The sequence below is a fragment of the Choloepus didactylus genome, chromosome 19, assembly GCF_015220235.1.
Source record: "Choloepus didactylus isolate mChoDid1 chromosome 19, mChoDid1.pri, whole genome shotgun sequence".
Classification (NCBI taxonomy): Eukaryota; Metazoa; Chordata; class Mammalia; order Pilosa; family Megalonychidae; genus Choloepus; species Choloepus didactylus.
The window spans coordinates 43,045,024-43,062,972 of record NC_051325.1 but is presented as its reverse complement, the minus strand read 5'-3'; the positions used below and the strand labels follow the sequence as shown (position 1 = coordinate 43,062,972).

The window sequence follows — 17,949 nt, the reverse complement described above, 5'->3', positions numbered from 1 at the left end:
AGCCAGAAAAAGAAAAGCCTTTTCCTTTTAGGCAACTCTTAAATTTAATCATTCCAAAGACAGAAAACCCTAAAAAAAAGAATCCAAAACTGGAGTTTGGCTTTTCTCTTCAGCTTATCCTGCACACTAACTGCCTTCAGGTAACATTTCTGAGACCCAGAACTTAACCAAGTCACACTTCATCTCAGAGGCTTCCATTGGATCTAAACTAGCTAAGGGACTAGGACTTCAAACTATACCCATCAAAATCACCTGGAGGGTTTATTAAAACAGACTGCTGGGTCCCACCCCCCAGTTTCTGACTCAGTAGGGCAGGGCCTGAGAATCTGCATTTCTAACAAGTTGCAGGTGATGGTGATGCTGCAGATCTGGGGACCATACTTTGCAAACTGCTGATACGGGGTGCAAAATATCTTACAACAGATCTTTTTGCCCTCTAATTTGATCAACCACCATGTTCTCTCCCCTTCCCCACAAATGCCTAATCCTCTTTTCCAGGGCTTCTCCATCTATCTGTGGTGAAGGACCAACTGCTGTTTTTAAAATTTCCAATCCACTGCAGATCATTATTTTTGTAAAACACAATAAACAAATTATTGGGAAAATGAAGTGGGGGAAAAAAAAGAGACATACAAAATACAAGCCCAATTTTTCCTTTATTAAATTGGGCAGACAAACTTAACCTGTCAAGTTACCATAAACATTTCTAAATGTCAACTCAACTTCTGTGCTTATCTCTTCATAATGCTACAGACTGGCCCCATTTCACAGGGCACCCTGTGAGTAGCTCTGCTCCAGCCACATCAATGGATCCCATTTCCCAAAGACATGAGGTTCTTTTAGGTTTCCATGGTTTTTTTTTTAAAAAAAAAAAGAAATTAATTCTGTATCACATTCTTTCCTGCCTGGACAATTGTTTCCCGATCAAATGTTATCTCTACATGAAATCAGCCCTGACTCTCCCTGGCACTTGAAGTGCCAACCACAGCACTTTATACACCCCTCTATCAAAGCCCTTCTCCTCCATACTGAACTCTATTGGCTTCTGCCTCTACTTCAGAACCAGGAGCTACCCATGGGCTGAGACCCCAACTCATCTCCGCATGGCTGTGCATCTAGTCAGTAGGTGAAAATGAATGTCTGTTGAGCAGGTGAGAGTAGATGAGTATTGCTGTTTGCTTAATGAGATGTTTGAGAGAGCAGAAATTCTACAGACAACATCATATAACAAAGTCAACAAACATGTACCACACACTAGACCGAGTAGCAGGCACTGTGGGCCCAGAGAGGAACAAGAATTAGCCTTGCCTCAGAGGCAGTTACAAGCCTAAAAAGTGGCAGGGCAGCTTACCAGCGAGGTGGTTTCTCTGCATAGAGGACCGAAGCAGGGTGGATGTGCAATTCATGGTCATCACGGATAGTCCTTGACAAATAGAAGAATTTTGTCCTGAGTACATTTTAAATACTTAAAGCAAAACTTCCCCACAGACATGTTTTTAATATTATCCAAAACATGCATGCAGACAGTATTTCACACCAACAAAACTATTTTCTCCATCTTCTTTTTGCCCTTTCTTGACCCTCTCCGCTACCGCCACCCCAGGAATCAAGAATAAATCATGTGAAAAAGGGAAGAGAAGGAAAGCTATATGTGGATATTTAGGAATTACATCTAGAAACATAATGGTCTGCCTATATTAATGTTTATCTTCTGTAGGTTCTCTTTCAAAACAATTTCCTGAGGACAGAAATAATACATGTGATTACTTCTATAAAATTTTTCTACTAAACAAAGTTAAATAATAGAGATTAAAGACTATAGGGGGAGGTAATAAAGGGAAAAATAGAAAGCTCAATATTTGACTACCAATTTCTTTGTGACAATATTTCAACTTCTAACTCAAGATTTGTGTCAATTTAATTAAAAATATACTTACAGAGCCCGCAAGTATTGGTGAGATCAGATCACAAGCAAGCATTAATAGAGCGCTCCTGTGGGTGCCAGGGGCCCTGTGCATGGGGGGATGAGCTCTGGGCACCATGACTGAGTTCATCTCTGGCACTCTACTACAGCCAGTTCCGTGACCCAGCCCTCCTACTAAGTGGTGGTGACCTCATTAACACCGAGTTTTGTCTTGAAGGGTCTGATAAGCCCATATTTTTGTTGAGGACACTGATGAAAGTATTTAAGTGCTAGCAGAAATTGCTAATAAATACTCTTGAAGAGAGGGGGGCAAGTCAGAATGACAATCAATGATACTCCCTGGAGAAGGTCTCAGGCCTCTCCAGACGAGTCTCACCTCCAACCTGGAAGAGTTGCCCCAAACATGGACACCTCAGGGTTGGGGGGGGAGGTTCATACGATGGGCAACAAGAATCATGGTATTGATAGGCTAGAATACTTGGCCTGGAGTAACAAATAGAACATACTAGAGACAAATGTAAAGTGTTGTACTTAAGTTCAAACAGTCGACTACTAGGGTACTCTGTGGCACAGAGCTGCTGCCAAACAGCTCAACTGCAACTTCAGACTCATTAACAGAAGCCCAGCGTCCAGGACAAGGGGTATCATGGCTGACCTCAAGATAACAGGACTCTAATATCTCTGAGAGGAATAATTAATGACAAATTAATATATGGAAGAAGTTCAAAGAAGAGCTGGAGAGGAAGCCTTTTGATTGTTCCCTTATTAGAAGAAAGGACAATTATGGTCATTATTCTTTAAACAGCCTACAGTGAAGTTATGAGACTAAAATGAGCTAAGGGACAAAGAAACACACAAGAGTAACAATTCAAAGAACTGGAATGATTTAGTTTGGAGAAAAGGCAAGGCTAGGATTAGCTTTTACTGTATTCAAATATACTAAGGGCTATTAGGAGGGCATCAATTATCAGCGGTTTTCTATGCCTGGAAAATGAACTGGAAGAAAGAGATCGATTATAGCAGGAGGCGTGTAATAGCTGGGAAACACTTGCCAAACTCCTAAAACACCAGATGGGACCACAGTGTACTGGGGTAGATGATGGGACATCGGGTCTGGAGATCTCCAAACACATAAGGAGCCACCTAATGGCAAAAGCAGCCTCTCTAGGGAAGATCCTCTTTAATGGCTTCTTCTAATCATATTTCTCTCTCTCTAGAACTGAAGTATGACCAGCCTCTAGACTTGTAATTGTTATCTTCAAACATCTACTGCAAAATGTGGATGGGCTGAATATTTGGAAACCGTTTCCAGAAAATTAAAATATTTTCCTTAAAGCTAAGTAGCTAACCTCAATTCAATTTTGAAAGTAGTCATGGTATAAGTTAAAAATAATTAATTTAATTTCTCTACTATCCCTGCACCATCAGCTTTCTGTGGGATTTGGGTAATTTTAAAAATTTCTCCTGTAACCGATGACTTCACAAAGTATGTTACCTATAACTTCCGGTAGAATGAAACCTCGCTGCATTTGCAAAGAATCCTGAAACAATGCACCTCAGAACTGGATCTGGATCACCTACAAAGGTAACAGAGTATTGGTGAGCCCCTCGCTTGCCCTGTGCTCTGTGTGCCCACCCCCAGCTGCTTCAAGTCTCCTTGCACCATCTCCTGAACTCATCCCCGTCCTACGGTTCCCAGTGCTGGATGCCTGCCCTGGCACCATCTAAGGACATTCCCACCCTCCCACAAAGATGGCCAAAGGAAACAATTCTGGATTATTCCTTTAGCATAGGCTCCCAAGCCTAGCTTTAGGCCACCGATGAATGGACCAAGGCTGGACACCAGAACTTAGGAGCTACTCCAGACCACCCAAGGACCTCAGAACAACTTTGCAGCATCCCGTGGGAACGATGTTCCTTCCATAAGACACAAACCAGGACCCTACACTACAGCATTATTTCTGCGATTGTAAGCTACCATATGTAATTCTTCAAAATTTTCAAATGTTGAATTTTAGTTGGTATCTATATTGCTACAGTAAACATCTTGAATGAATAAAGCTTTTCTATGAGTTAAGTGATGTCCACAGGACACATTCCAATTACTGTGCAAAAGGAAGTCATTTTTATGGCTCATAACATATCATATTTCATCAATTTTAAGACTCGCTCTTCCTTTTACATTTTAACTCACTAAAATCAGGGTAACATTTTACAGTTAAAATCGGAGGCATTTTTTTCTTTCTTAGTGGTACATAAAATAACTGTGTGTCTTACAAATGATGATGTCTTAGGTCCAACAAAACACAGTATGTTCACAAAGAACTTCCCAAAAGGTGGTACAACTTACAAAGTCATCAACAATGTATAAGAATACCACTTTCAATATAGATTATACTATTACCAGCAATGCTTTGGCAACAACATTTTTTTATTTTACATTCATTTGATTACTATCTGTACTTCTGTGAATTTTCTGTTCCAATCTTTTGCCCATTTATCAAGTTTTCTAAATAGGTAAAATGAAAGGATTCTCCAGTAAAATTTTTAATCTTTTCTTTCTTGTGTCTGCTGAAAATATTTCACTACTTGCATTTTTTTTAACATCTAGAAGTTTTAAATTTGCATGTAATTTATTTAGTATCCATGATTTTCTCTATTGCTCCTCAGCACAGAGCTCATAAATCTCAAGTCCACATTTCTAACCATGATTTCTGAGCCAAAGTTCAGTCCCTTCTCTCCAATTGCCCATTAAGAAATTTCCAGGTAGAATATCATTCATAACAGAGTTGATACTGCTTCCAAAGTGGGTGAGAACTGGTTCTTGGGGATGGGGGGGAGGGTGTAAAAAAAAATCTACATATTACAATAGTTTGTGGCCTTCCAGAGCCCAACCCTACCCAACAAAATCATATTCCTCTAGTATTTCATTTCTCTTGTTAGGGAGAATTACATTTAATGTAATTTTTCTCCTTGTGGGGGAAGGGTTGATAATGAAAAACAGGTTGAGAAACCTGAGGCAGAAATATGGCTGTAATCTACCTGTTACGTGACAGGTGCTGGAAGCCAGGTACTCAGTCGGCTTCTCCCCAGTTAGCTGCCCCTCGCAAGCTTCCTGTTTCCATCAATGACTCCAGCATTGCCCAATCACCCAGGTTTGAAAACTTATTTTCTACTCCTCCCTCTTGTGAGCAATACATATTAGGTAAGCACTAATATGCTCCCCACTCCAAGCATTTGTCTCCACAGACCTCCTTATCTAGCAAGCTCTTGGCCTGTGGTCTACTTTGACAGGCCCTCAAAGGCTCAACTCAATTCCACCACCATCTGGAGGCCTGCGGTTCTCTGAATTCCTCTGACATCTGCCATTGCGGTCTTCCACAATTACTGAAGGGTCTACTATTTTAACTTTTAAGGAAACTGATAACCTTAACTTGGTAGTTTGTTGGCATGAATTTCTCCCTTCACTGCACTGTGAGATCCCTGAGAGTAGGAACCACGTCTTCATTCTTTCTTTTAATTAGAGAAGTTGTACAGAAAAATCATGCATAAAATACAGATATACCACCTTATTATAAATACCTTGCATTAGTGTGGTACATTTGTTACAACTGTTGAAAGAACATTTTTATAATTGTACTATTATTTTAAAGATCACTTGCTCTTAAAGACAAAATAAGGCTCTGGAATAAAAGTGCCTGGGTTCAAGTTCTGCCTCCACCATGCACTCACTTTTATGACCCCAGCAAGTTACTCTTCGCCTCTTACCCTCATTTTCCTCATCTATAAAATCAGGATAACAACAGCACCTATTTTTCAGAGGTGTTGTAAGCATTAAATGAAGATAATAGATGAAATCACTTCGAACAGTGCCTGACTTATTATAAGCCTTTCAAGAAACATCAGCAAGTACTAGTGGCATTGAGTGTGGCAGAGTACCTGGCACATAGTAGGCATTCAAAAACGACTGCTGAAAGAACAGGCAGAAGTGCCACTTCCTCAAAAGTATGGGCTTCTCAGCCACAGATCTGGCTCTACTGATTGCCAGCTGTGCTGTCCTGTACTTAACTTCTCCCTAGTTCTTTTTGATTCATCTGTTAAAATAAGGATATTATCACCTGCACCTCCTAGAGTGGGAGATTAAGTGAGAGAATATTTGTATAGAATGCCTGCCACAGTGTAACCTAGTGTGTCCTCAATTATGGTCATTGCTGTCCCTTCTCAAGGTCAGACACTAGGTCTCACAAAGGATTTGTCTTACCCTCATGTGATTGCCTAGGCGAAGCAAACAGCACTTGCTTTAGTAATACTTGTATTTGAAAATAAAATATAGTTTACATGTATAGCTATAAATATTGCCCACTTAAAAGTAAAGCCTACATGGGGAAATTAATTATACAATAGGCAATGAAGTGAATGTTAACAATTCTTAAAGTGCTATCAGGGGCTATCAAATTTCTTATGCTGATAATAGCCCTCAGAAATAAAAATGGACCTCCTTGGAAAAAACAGGCTGTGATATGTAAGTATTTACCCTGCAGCAATGCAAGCCATTCAAAATGCAAAACCAAGCTGAGGGCCAGCACACTGTGCTGCCTCCATCCCAGCACTAGAACTTTAAGAATGCAACTCAACACGGCAAAGAAAGGGAAGTTATTGGTTATTTCTTCTTACCTTCACTAGATTTCTTTGGCACCTGAAACTTGACAAGAAGCTTTTTCAATTGTTCTCTCACTGTGGCAGCTCTAACAAGACCCTTGTAATTCAGGAAATGCTGCTGACACCACTGAGAGTTCTTGTTGTGCTACAGAGCAGCCCAGATAGAGGGAGAGTTAGAAGCACAAAGAAACGTTCTCAACAAAGGCACTGCTATGAGGATAATAATTTCTCTTCCCCCGTTGGCTGTTTCAATGGAACAAGAACTTCACAACTGGACAGATCTCTCAAAACATATGTTTAACAACACATCACCATCTGACTGGCTGTGAGATCATACTCTGTGCCCTAAAGGGTAAATGAGAATGTAACGACTAGCCAAGTTGTTTTCAAATCTTAAACACCTACATGAGAAGTGAACTATTAGAAAGAACCACTAGCTTTCCTTTGTAAATCAGCTTTTCTTTTTTGATGGGCTTGAGTTAATCACTTTATTAGACTACTAGCAAGCATTGACACATGCCAGTTTAGAAACAATTTGCATTTATTTATCCCCTATTATTTACCCCCAAAGTATGATTTTCCACCATACTGCTTAATATTTTTCTGAATTCTTAAGTATGACTATTATGTCTTAAGAGTAAATTATTGATGCGGGAGTGTACTTCTGAAATTATACTTTAAAACCAAGGGGGAAAGGGTTACTATTATGAAATTCACAGAGGACTTACCAAGAAGGAAACAATTCAGTGATGCCCTGTAAACCTACAACCACATTCCACTGGTAGCAGAAGTAGCAGATTATAGAGGGCACACCATGCTTGTACAAATGAATTTTAACCCACCAGTCTGAATAGAGGTAAGTGTTCTTTGAACATAGTTCATTAACTGAACAATCTTCCTCAAATCCCTGGTAAAACAAATTTAATATTTCTCCTCTTCTAAAAAAGTATATAAGAAATGGATACAAACTGAATTATTAAAAAAAAAAGAAAAAAAGAAATGGATACAACACACCGAAAACCTGGAATTATGTTATTTTCCCCCTCATACTCTATCCTCTCATCAAAAGTTTTTTTCTCCTTCATTTTCAGTCTCAGATCTCTCTTTTTAACAATCTTTAGTGAGAACTTTGAGCTGTATTACTTGCTTGTACTTCTCTAGCATATTAAGAATAATGAAAATGAGCATCATCTATAGCTAAACATGGGTAAGGTGCGTGAACCTACATGGACCTTCGCCTAATTATCTCCGCACAGGTGGTCTGGTAACTGGTAGGAGCAGTGACTAAGTGAAGCCTCAAACTCATACAGACAGCTCTGAAGTTTCAACCCAAGACTACAACTCTCAGCCTCAATTATTTGGCAGAAGATATAACAGAACTTTCTATTCAAATGTTGTCTTTCTGTCCAACACTGGATGGAATGCAAGACACAGGAGAGAGCATGCTGTGGAATACTAGTAGCTAGCCTGCTGCTAGCAGGCCATGGCTCTATGCAATGAAAAGCCATACACAGTTCCTATGTTCTTCCAGGAAATACTACATCAGAAACGCAGGGAAGAGGCCCAACTCACATATTAGAATAGAAGTAATGGCAATAAATCTAATAGGAAAATGAGGGAGTCTCCTGGCCATTCTTGTATGAACTGAAATTCTGGGATTCTAGATTCTCAAGTGTGTGGGTACATGGAGAGGATGCTGAGATGTAGGTGTCCTTACTTTGATAAATGCTTCAAACACATTGAGCATTGTGAGGTGATCACCCTCCTCCACAGCAAATTTTCGGTGCCCTCGAATCTGGAAAGAATAAACCAACATTGAGAAGATGGTTCCTCTGGGGCCTCTTGCAGCAAGAGGAAATATTCTGTGATGAATAATGCATGAGTTGTGGAGTCAGAAATACCTGGTTCACCCCATTCTAGCTCTGTTCTTTCCTGAAAGATCTAAAATTGGTTATTTAGCCTTTCCTAGCCTCAGTTTCCTAATCTCTAAAATCAGGAAATTAAACCTCTCTGTTAAGATTGCTCTGGGTTTAAGACATTTTTTATAAGTAACCAGCACAAATATTAGATAATGTTAGTGTTCTCTCTCCTCTGCCCAGCTGACATCATCTCTTTCAGAAGAACTCCTCCCAGCCACCTATACAATGTACATTCCAGGAAGGCAGGCTTGACTCTGGCACATTGTAGACCCTCAATATTCCTAGGGTGCCCCTAACTATGCAACTCTTTCAGACACCATCCCTGAACTGTTCTTTCTATGAGATCCTGGGCAATTTTAACCAAAAGGTAGAAGCAGCAAGTATCCACCAACAGATGAATGGATAAACAAAATGTTGTCTGTACATACAACAAAATGTTAATCAGCCGTAAAAAGTAATGAAGTGCTGGAGCATACTTACAACATGGCTGAACCTGAAAGACATCATGTAAAGTGAAATAAGCCAGAGACAAAAGGACAAATTTTGTATGATTTCTTTTATATGAAATATTTATAATAAGCAAATTAGAGACAGAAAGCAGAATAGTGGTTACTGGAAGCTGGGGGTGGGGGTGGGGGGCATGGGAGTTACTGCTTTAATGGGTACGAGTTTCTGTTTGGGATGATGAAAATGTTCTGGAAATAGACAGTGGGGGAAAGTTTCCCAGCATTGTCAATGCACTAATGTCAGAGAATTGTATACTTAATAGTAAAATGATTTTTATATTCTACTTTACCACAATAAAAATAAAAAGACCCTGGGCAATGCCATCTGCACCCACGGGGGCAGGATACACACTATAGATATACAAGCAGACAAATAAATATAATAACTTCAGAATTTTCTCCTTGCACCAAATAATCAAATAACTTTCCTTCCTTCCTCCCTTACTTTCGTTCATTCATTCAGATATTTACTGAGAAATTACTATAGACCAATCACCGTTCTAGGATTCTAGGGATAATACAATGGTGGAAGAAAGACGTTAGAAAAGACTGAAAAAAAAAAAGGCAAAATATATGGTATATTAGGTGGTCAGTAGTGCTAGAGGAGGGGGAAAAAAATCAGGGAATGGGGGTGGGGAGGGGTACGCTGCAATTTTAGGAAGAGTGGCCAGAACTCTTCTCTTCTTTAAAATAAATTTCTCATCTTTAAAATGTCTTGAGGTAGGGTTTTTAAAAAAACGAGAGAAAACAGACATAGTCATCTGGACACAGAAACAAGGTAACTTTGTAATGTATAGTTACACAACTATACAACTGTCTGGGAAGATGACACTCATGAAAAAGTTTCTCTCCTCCCTACTATTCACAAAAATTCAGCCCCTCAGTGAGCAAGGCTGTCAGTTCTCCAACTTTTCAAATAGGAACCAACTTTGAACTCTTTTTTGACCTACTGCTGTCAGTGTACCAGAGTACCTAGTCTTCAATATTTTAACTTGCTCCTTCTCAGTCTTTCCACCCTCCACTCTTAGTGATCACTGATGCGTGGACCTTCAGAGGGGTCCTGTCACCTGCTTGGCTTGGAATGCCCCCCTCCAGCACTACCACAAGGCAGGGTTTGCCTCACATCAGCCTGCTGTGCCCACATGCCCTACTCCTCGGGGCACGATTGTACCCACCAAGGTTTCTACCAGAGCAGCCTGAATGACAATTTCCCTTAAGGGAAACTGGAAGACAGTAGAGCAATGATTAAGATTTGGGGCTGTGATCTGTGAAAGCCAACTCTGACAATCCTGGCTGAGCAACCATAAGGGAGCTACCTACCTGTCCTGTGCCTCCATCTCTAAGAATGATTAAAACTGTATCTATCTCCCAGGTTTATGGTGAAAATAAAACAAAATGATGCACATAAAATGCTTGGCACAATATCAGGCACAACATAAAACACTCAAAATGTGAGCTGCACTTCTCTCCTCAGCAGTTCCTGGGTATAGTTTTAACAAGAAAAGCCCAAGGTAAAAGGGCATGTATGAATAGGTTGGGGAGAAAGTTGGACTTACTGCCTGAGACTTCTGGTTTGGGGGGATCACAAAGATATTCTGGATCTGCATCATGGCCGCAATGCTCAGAATTTCCTGAGAACAGCCAAAATTTCCTATAAAACAAAGGGCATGTTTGATTTCAAATATACAATGTGTCAAAGAGGCGTGAAAGACATTTTCCAAAGTTGTCCTTGCACCACACTGTAAAATCATATATTGATCGCTGTATATTTTTAAGTTTATAATACATAAACACTCCATCCTACCATATGGAATGTCCTATATGCGGCCCACACAAATGGAAGCCTTGAAGGACTCTGCAGAGCCACTGTTCCACCCTTGCAGATGTGAAATTGAGGGACTCTAGCTGTAAGCCCAGATGGAGCCCAGACTGACCTCACTTCTAAGGGCAGGTCAGTGCCACACCACTCCCTGCTCTCTTATGTAGAGATTTAGAATCAAGGCAGGAAGCCTGAGACGGAAGGGAGGTCAAGGATTATGTGGGTTGTGTCCCTTCTGCTGCAACTCTGCTCCTGGACCCTCTATGAAGTGGCCTCCCTCCCAACAGGGCACAACTCGCCTGGAGAGCCCCTGGAGGCATGCAATACTAGACCAGGGAAGCACCTGGTGGGCTGCTGGCTGCCAGCTCCTGTGAACAGAATCTGCAGCAATCAGCACTCCAGGACATCAGGCAGCCGGAGCAAACCACACTGCCCACCTATTTCCCCACAGTATCCTCCCCCTCAAGAATGATACAGTCCTCCAACCCCACACGTAGAATCCTGTTTCTCAGTGTAAGGCTAAAGGTATTTCATTGTTCCAAAACACAATTATAGCTACTTTTCTCTGTGCTTGGTCTGAAATACATCTTTGTAGACTGCCAGTTGATGTAAAAGTTAGACAAAAGCCAATAATAATAATAATAATAATAATACCTTCCGGGGAAGAAAAAAGCAAGGTATACTCACTAGATGATTCTGACTTCTAAATATGAGCTCTCCAAGTTATATGCTTATATCCCTTAACTTCTATCCTCACAAAAATCTGAAGGTGTCAGTGCTAGGCCCACAGGAAACAAGCAAAAGTGTTTGCTGAATTAATGGTGACTGACATTGAATCACAAGTTAGCAACACTCTGCAAACCGGGCAGCCTTAGATGAAAACTCCTTCACTACTCTAAACATGTTGCACCCTCTTACCCAGGAGGCACAGAATTCAGGGAACTACCTCCTCTGACAATAAAATAAAATCCATGAGAGCTGTCGGTCTCCACTCACCTGATTCAAGTAGCATTTTTGCAAACATGGGATTCAAAGGAAACTCTGCTATTCTCATGCCAAGAGGTTCAGTTAGGCGACAGTCTTTGTCCAGACCTGTCATAAGAACAAAACTAAGAAACAGAGGCATGTGCCACTGTGTTGGAAGAAGATACACAGTTGTTGAGAGAACATGATATATGCTAAAAAATGAATCCAAAAGATGATTCATGCACTCCCAAATGCGATTTTGACATTGGAGTACCAGATCTCCACTGAGCTCTTGAATACTCAATTTTTAAAGACAGAGACTTCTAACAGCTTCAAGGACTCGATTTTAAGGAAATGGCCGCTGTCACCACTATTAATCAACATTGTGCAACATTAGCAATTTGCTTGCTAACTACTTGTTAAATAACACTTTGAAAGTTATCACTGTCATATATAGATGTTAAAGTTCACAATTTAAAAATGTATTAAAAAAAGGTATTGCCAAGTTCAGAGTAAAAAAGAAAAGGCCATTTCTCTTCTGCTCCCATATGATCATCTCTAAAATCAGCTTGAAACTAGATTAAAGTTAGGTGTTTCCCTCTACCTTTTCCAGTTTATTTAGGGCAATAAGGAAATAGAAAATATTTTAAATTTCATTCCATATGATTGGAGGAAAATCAATTCAAATGAAGAACTCCTATGCAGCCAACATTCTCTCATCCTCATTACAGATTATCCCATGAAACCTTGCATTCAAGTTCCTGTTATATGCTTGAGAATGAACACGAGATAGAAGCCTTTTCCAACACACTCACTCTGGAATGACCTTATGTAGCCCCAGTTGAAGCCTTTTAAATCACTTTGATCTGTTTAACAATCTTCTAAATCCTGTTTAATCTGGCTGCTTACCTTTAAAGTAGAGGACCAGCTCTTAAATATTTCAAAAACTTCTATATGAAAATCAAAATACCAGAAGACCTCCCCCCAAAAAAGGACCCCCAATAAACTGCAAAGAGTTAAGAAACAGAAGAAATGCATGGAATAAAGTCTGTTTCCATTGCTTATTAAAGTAACATTAACAATATTCATACATGTTTCCAGTATAGTGACTCAATACTCATTATCTAAATTAATTCTTTAACAGCAATGAGAGGTAGGCATTATTATTCCATTTTAGATAAAAATGAGTCTGGACGTTGGTTTCCAGTCTAGGTGTCAGATGACAGAGAAGTCCCAATTTCCAATATGAACAAAGAACAATCTAGAATTCTGGGAAAATCTGAAAAGATAAACTATGGCCAGAAAAACTCCAGTACTGTTCTGGCTATAGAAATGAAATTTGGTTGTCTCTAAGCCCTTAGTTGTCCTTCAGGCCCTAGTAAGGTAAATTTAGAAATCATGCTTAAGAACATGGCAAATATTTTAAAGGAAAGTGATCAGTTTTTTCCCATATCAAAACTCACACACAACAACAAGGCTGTCAAGACAATTCAGTGAAGAAAAGAATAGTCTTACAACAAATGGTGCTGGGTCAACTGGAGAGCCACACGCAAAAGAATGAAGATGGACCCTTACTTCACAACAGACAAAAAATGGATGAAATACCTAAACATAAGTGCTAAAACTACAAGAGTCTTCCAAGAAAACCTAGGTCTTCATGACATTGAGTTTAAGAAACAGTTTCTTAGATACAACAAGAAAAGCACATGAACAAAAGAAAAAGATACATTGGACTTCATCAAAACTTAAAACTTTTCTGCTACAAATATAGTCAAGAAAGTGAAAAGCCAACCCAAGGGAGCAAATATATGCAAATCACATATCTGATAAGAAGCCAGAATATATTTTTAAAAAACCCTGTAACTCAAAAATAAAAAGACAAATAACTCAAGTAACAAATGGATAAAGGATTGGAAATTTTTCTCCAAAGAAGATATACAAATAACCAATAAGCAAATGAAAAAGTTGCTCAAAGCCAGTAGTCATCAGAGAAATGCAAATCAAAACCACAAAATACCACTTCACACCCACTAGAATGGCTATAATCAAAAAGTCAGACAATAACAAGTATAGGCAAGGATGTAGAGAAACTGGAGCCCTCACACGTTGTTGGTAAGACTATCTACCCAAAAACTGTACATAAATATTTTTAACAGCACTATTCATAATAGACCAAAAATGGAAGCAACCCAAATTTCTATCAATTGAGTGGATAAACAAAATGTGGTATATCAAGAGACTGCTGAGCCCCATCCATCCGCCACCACCTTCTCTGGACACAGAACATCCGATCATGGATAAAAATGAGCTGGTGCAGAAGGCCAAACTGGTCAAGCGAGCTGAGTGATATGATGACATGGCAGCCTTCATGAAGTCTTGTAACTGAGAAAAGAGCTGAACTACCCAGTGAGGAGAGGAATCTTCTCTCAGTTGCTTATAAAAATGTAGGAGCTCACAGGTCATCTTGGAGGGTCATCTCAATGATTGGGCAAAAGACAGAAGGTACTGAGAAAAAACAGCACATGGCACGAGGATACTGAGAGAAAACTGAGACTGAGCTAAGAAATATCTGCTATGATGTACTCTCTCTTTTGGAAAAGTTCTTGATCCCCAGTGCCTCACAACCAGAGAGCCAAGTCTTCTATTTGAAAACGAAAGGAGACTACTATTGTTACTTGGCTGAGGTTGCTGCTGGCGATGACAAAAAGAAACTGTGGATTAGTCACAATAAGCACACCAAGAAGCGTCTGAAATTAGCAAAAATGAAATGCAACCAATGCATCCTATCAGATTGGGTCTAGCCCTTAACTTTTCTGGGTTCTGTTATGAGATTCTGAACTCCCCAGAGAAAGTCTGCTTCATCAAAGACAGCTTTTGATGAAGCCAATGCTGAACATGATACGTTAAGTGAAGAGTCATACAAAGACAACACACTAATAATGCAATTAATAAGAGACAACTTGACATTGTGGACATCAGATACCCAAGGAGATGAAGCAAAAGAAAAAAGGGAAAATTAATGGGCCTTCCAAAGTTTGTCTGCCTCATACTAAAATTTACACAGCAGACCATCTGTTATCAATGCTGACCAACAAATGTTTTTTGTTTACAATTAATGACACATTTATGTTACTTCTATTTGAGTATCTTTATTTCTCATGTAGTTTTTATGTTTAATATTAGGAGAGTAGACCCAGTTAATATTTAGAGTTATCTGTTTTCATCTTGAGGTGGCCAATATGGGGATGTGGAACTTTTATACAAGTTATAAATGTCTGGCTTAGCACTTTTGGTACACTGTGGCTTCAGAAGGGCCAGTGTTAAAACTGCTTCCATGTCTAAGCAAAGAAAACTGCCTACATATTGGTTTGTCCTGGTGGAGGGTAAAAGGGATCATTAGTTCCAGTCACTAAGGGTAGTATTGTGGGTCCTTTAAGGTTTGGTGCACTTTCAAGGCTGCAGTAGAAAAGATATCCCATGCATCTCACGTCAACCATGTGTATCTGTGGAATACACAATCGCAACGTGCACACCTTGGACTACAGCTGCAGAAGTGTTCCTTTAGACAAAGTTGTGATCCAATTTATCCTGGAGAAGGGCAGAAGTGGTTCACATTCCATGATTTGTAAAGTTACCTGCTGTTTGTTTTTATCGCTACACTCATTTTATTTCATTTAAATGTTTTAGGCAACCTAAGATCAAATGTACAGGTAGCAATGCAGTAAAAATGAATTGCTTGATATCCATTATTTCACATATATCAAGCACAGCAGCAAAACAAAAACCCCATATATTTATAACTTATTTTTTAGGTTTTTTGCTTTTGTGATTTTTTTTTTTTTTTTTTGATTCTTGCCTAGCATTCCCATGGTGTAAAAATAGTTAAAAATAGATGGCTAGCTTTGTTTAATGCCTTATGAAATTTTCATGAACAATCCAACCATAACTGTTAAGAACACACATATTAAAGTGATGTAAGCGGAATAAAAGTTTTATGAATGGGCTTTTAAACTACTTTCTCTACTGCTTTTCATGTAAATTAGTCTTTTGGTTCTGAAATGCCTCTAAAAGAAACGGCACATTTTTGGAAATTTATTCCTTATTCCCTTTTGGCAGCTAATGGGCTTTTACCAAGGTTAAATACAAAGTTTATCACAACGACAAATAATCTACTCATGTAACTACTGTCTTCAACCATGTCCCATTCTCCTTTCACTCCCTCCTTCACCCCTCCCCCCAAAAATCAATTTCTATTTGGGGCAGAGGGGGTGTCAACTGGATAAAAGTAATGCATTCCATTTAAATTTCTGGTATATCGCATTTTCTAACTCAGGAAGCCACAAGTCACAATGTTCTTGGCCTGCCATGATGTAGGGTAGCATTAACTAAGTTTTGTGCTTCCACTTTGGTTTTTAAGAATTTCTTGATACTCTTGTAGCTTGCCTTCAATTTTGATCCTTTATTCTTTCTATTTGTCAGGATTACCTTCTTTTTTTAGCTTTCCTCTGTCTTGTCACCAACCATTCCTACTCGGTGGCTGTGAACTTGGAAAGAGGATGCAAGATCTTTCTGACTCTACTCAGTGTCTAAGATACTACATTACTTCCTTTGCTTGCATCTCACGAACTATTTCCCTCACCCTATTCACTGCAGCAAATCTCTCCTTAGTTGATGAAATTGTGTTTATCGCCCTTTAAGCCCTACCTCTCTTAAATGGTGTGTCATCATCTGCCTTTAAATCTCTCTTCTTCTTCTATTCTCTAAATAATGATGAGGCTAAGTTATACCCAAAGCTCACCCTATACACTATTTCCTCAGTACCCTGCAGAAAACACCAAACAAAAATACCTTTTTAGAATGTAAGCTCCTCAAGAGCAGGGACAATGTATTCTGTATGTTCTATTGTGCCTAGCACACTGCAAATATTCAATAAAAATTTATGATCGGGGGGAGTGTGGTACATCCATACTATGAAATATTCAGCAATAAAAAGGAATGAAATGTTGATACGTTACAACATGGATGAATTTTGAAAACGTCATGGAAGAAATCAGTCACAAAAGACCACACATTGGATGATTCCATTTATATGAAATGTCTAAAATAAGCAAATCTATGGATTAGTGGTTACCTAGAGCTGGGGGGGACAGGGAGACAGGGAATGGGGGGTGACTGCTAATGGGTATGGGGTTTTTTTTTTGGGTGACAAAAATGTTCTAAAATCAGATTGTAGTGATGGCTGTACAATCCTGTGAATAGACTAAAATCCATTAAATTGTAAACATTAAGTAGGTGAATTGTATGATATGTGAACTGTTTCTCAAAGCTGTTTAAAAGTAAAAAGAGTAAAACTAAAAATTAGCCTCAAAGGACAAAACCTCCACTAAATACCAAACTGGATATTATATTCCTTTGGGGCAACATTTACAGAAGATATATACTTCCTGGAGAGGTGAAGGCAATTTTCTCTATCTTAAGGTAAATACCACATTTTCAAATCACGAGAAAATAGAGATTCCTCTATAACATGGTGTTTCCTTGCCCAAAAAAATACTGCAGGCTGATAATCTACCCAATCTACAGGAATGAAATGGAGGGGAATTGGGTATAGAAACACTGAGCCACAGTGACCAAGGTCAGGTGGAGGAACAGAGAAAAAGGTCTGAGGAGGTCACATCTGACATATGGTAGGGAATCACTGATCTGGATGTCTCAAGAGTGTGTCCCTGGTGATGGCTATTGATAGCTTTTGATGTCCTAGCATGCTTTATAAATTAATTGTCATAATAGGACTTCATATACTATTAATTTAATTATGATCCCAACTTCTTATTTAGATAGAATATGGTTAAGAGGGTTATAAATAAGAGAGAACCAATCACGTCCCTGAAGATACTCAGAACCCTGAAGTGAATACAACTTAACTAGTACTGCACAGGAGAACACACAGTAAGAGAGAACCAGGCTTACCTCCAAGAGCATAGAGTAACTCCAAAGCTTGAACCATCGACTGTGCTGGAGGGGGCTGTTAAAAAAAGAAAACAAAAATCAATAGTTAATTTCTCTGGGCAACTAATACAGCATGTGACCACTGCCTGCTCAAATCCACTCTTCCCCACCACATGTCCCATCGGTTCCAGCCTCCATGCTTCTGTC

At 39.3% G+C, this 17,949-nt stretch overlaps 1 protein-coding gene and 1 pseudogene across 4 annotated transcripts in view; one reads left to right on the top strand and one right to left on the bottom strand.

Moving 5' to 3' along the window:
• DHX35 (DEAH-box helicase 35) overlaps nucleotides 1-17,949 on the bottom strand; it is a 92,713-nt gene that overhangs the window by 8,059 nt on the left and 66,705 nt on the right. For 3 of the 4 annotated variants that reach the window (XM_037811031.1, XM_037811034.1, XM_037811033.1), the window contains 7 exons: nucleotides 17,764-17,818; nucleotides 11,824-11,919; nucleotides 10,565-10,659; nucleotides 8,301-8,378; nucleotides 6,599-6,728; nucleotides 3,420-3,501; nucleotides 1,352-1,423 (listed from right to left, as the gene is read on the bottom strand). In XM_037811031.1, coding sequence (XP_037666959.1) covers nucleotides 1,352-1,423; nucleotides 3,420-3,501; nucleotides 6,599-6,728; nucleotides 8,301-8,378; nucleotides 10,565-10,659; nucleotides 11,824-11,919; nucleotides 17,764-17,818 — 608 coding nt within the window. The remainder of the gene's footprint in view (nucleotides 1-1,351; nucleotides 1,424-3,419; nucleotides 3,502-6,598; nucleotides 6,729-8,300; nucleotides 8,379-10,564; nucleotides 10,660-11,823; nucleotides 11,920-17,763; nucleotides 17,819-17,949) is intronic. The other variant, XM_037811032.1, reaches the window with a different exon arrangement.
• LOC119515955 lies at nucleotides 14,087-14,813 on the top strand (annotated as a pseudogene).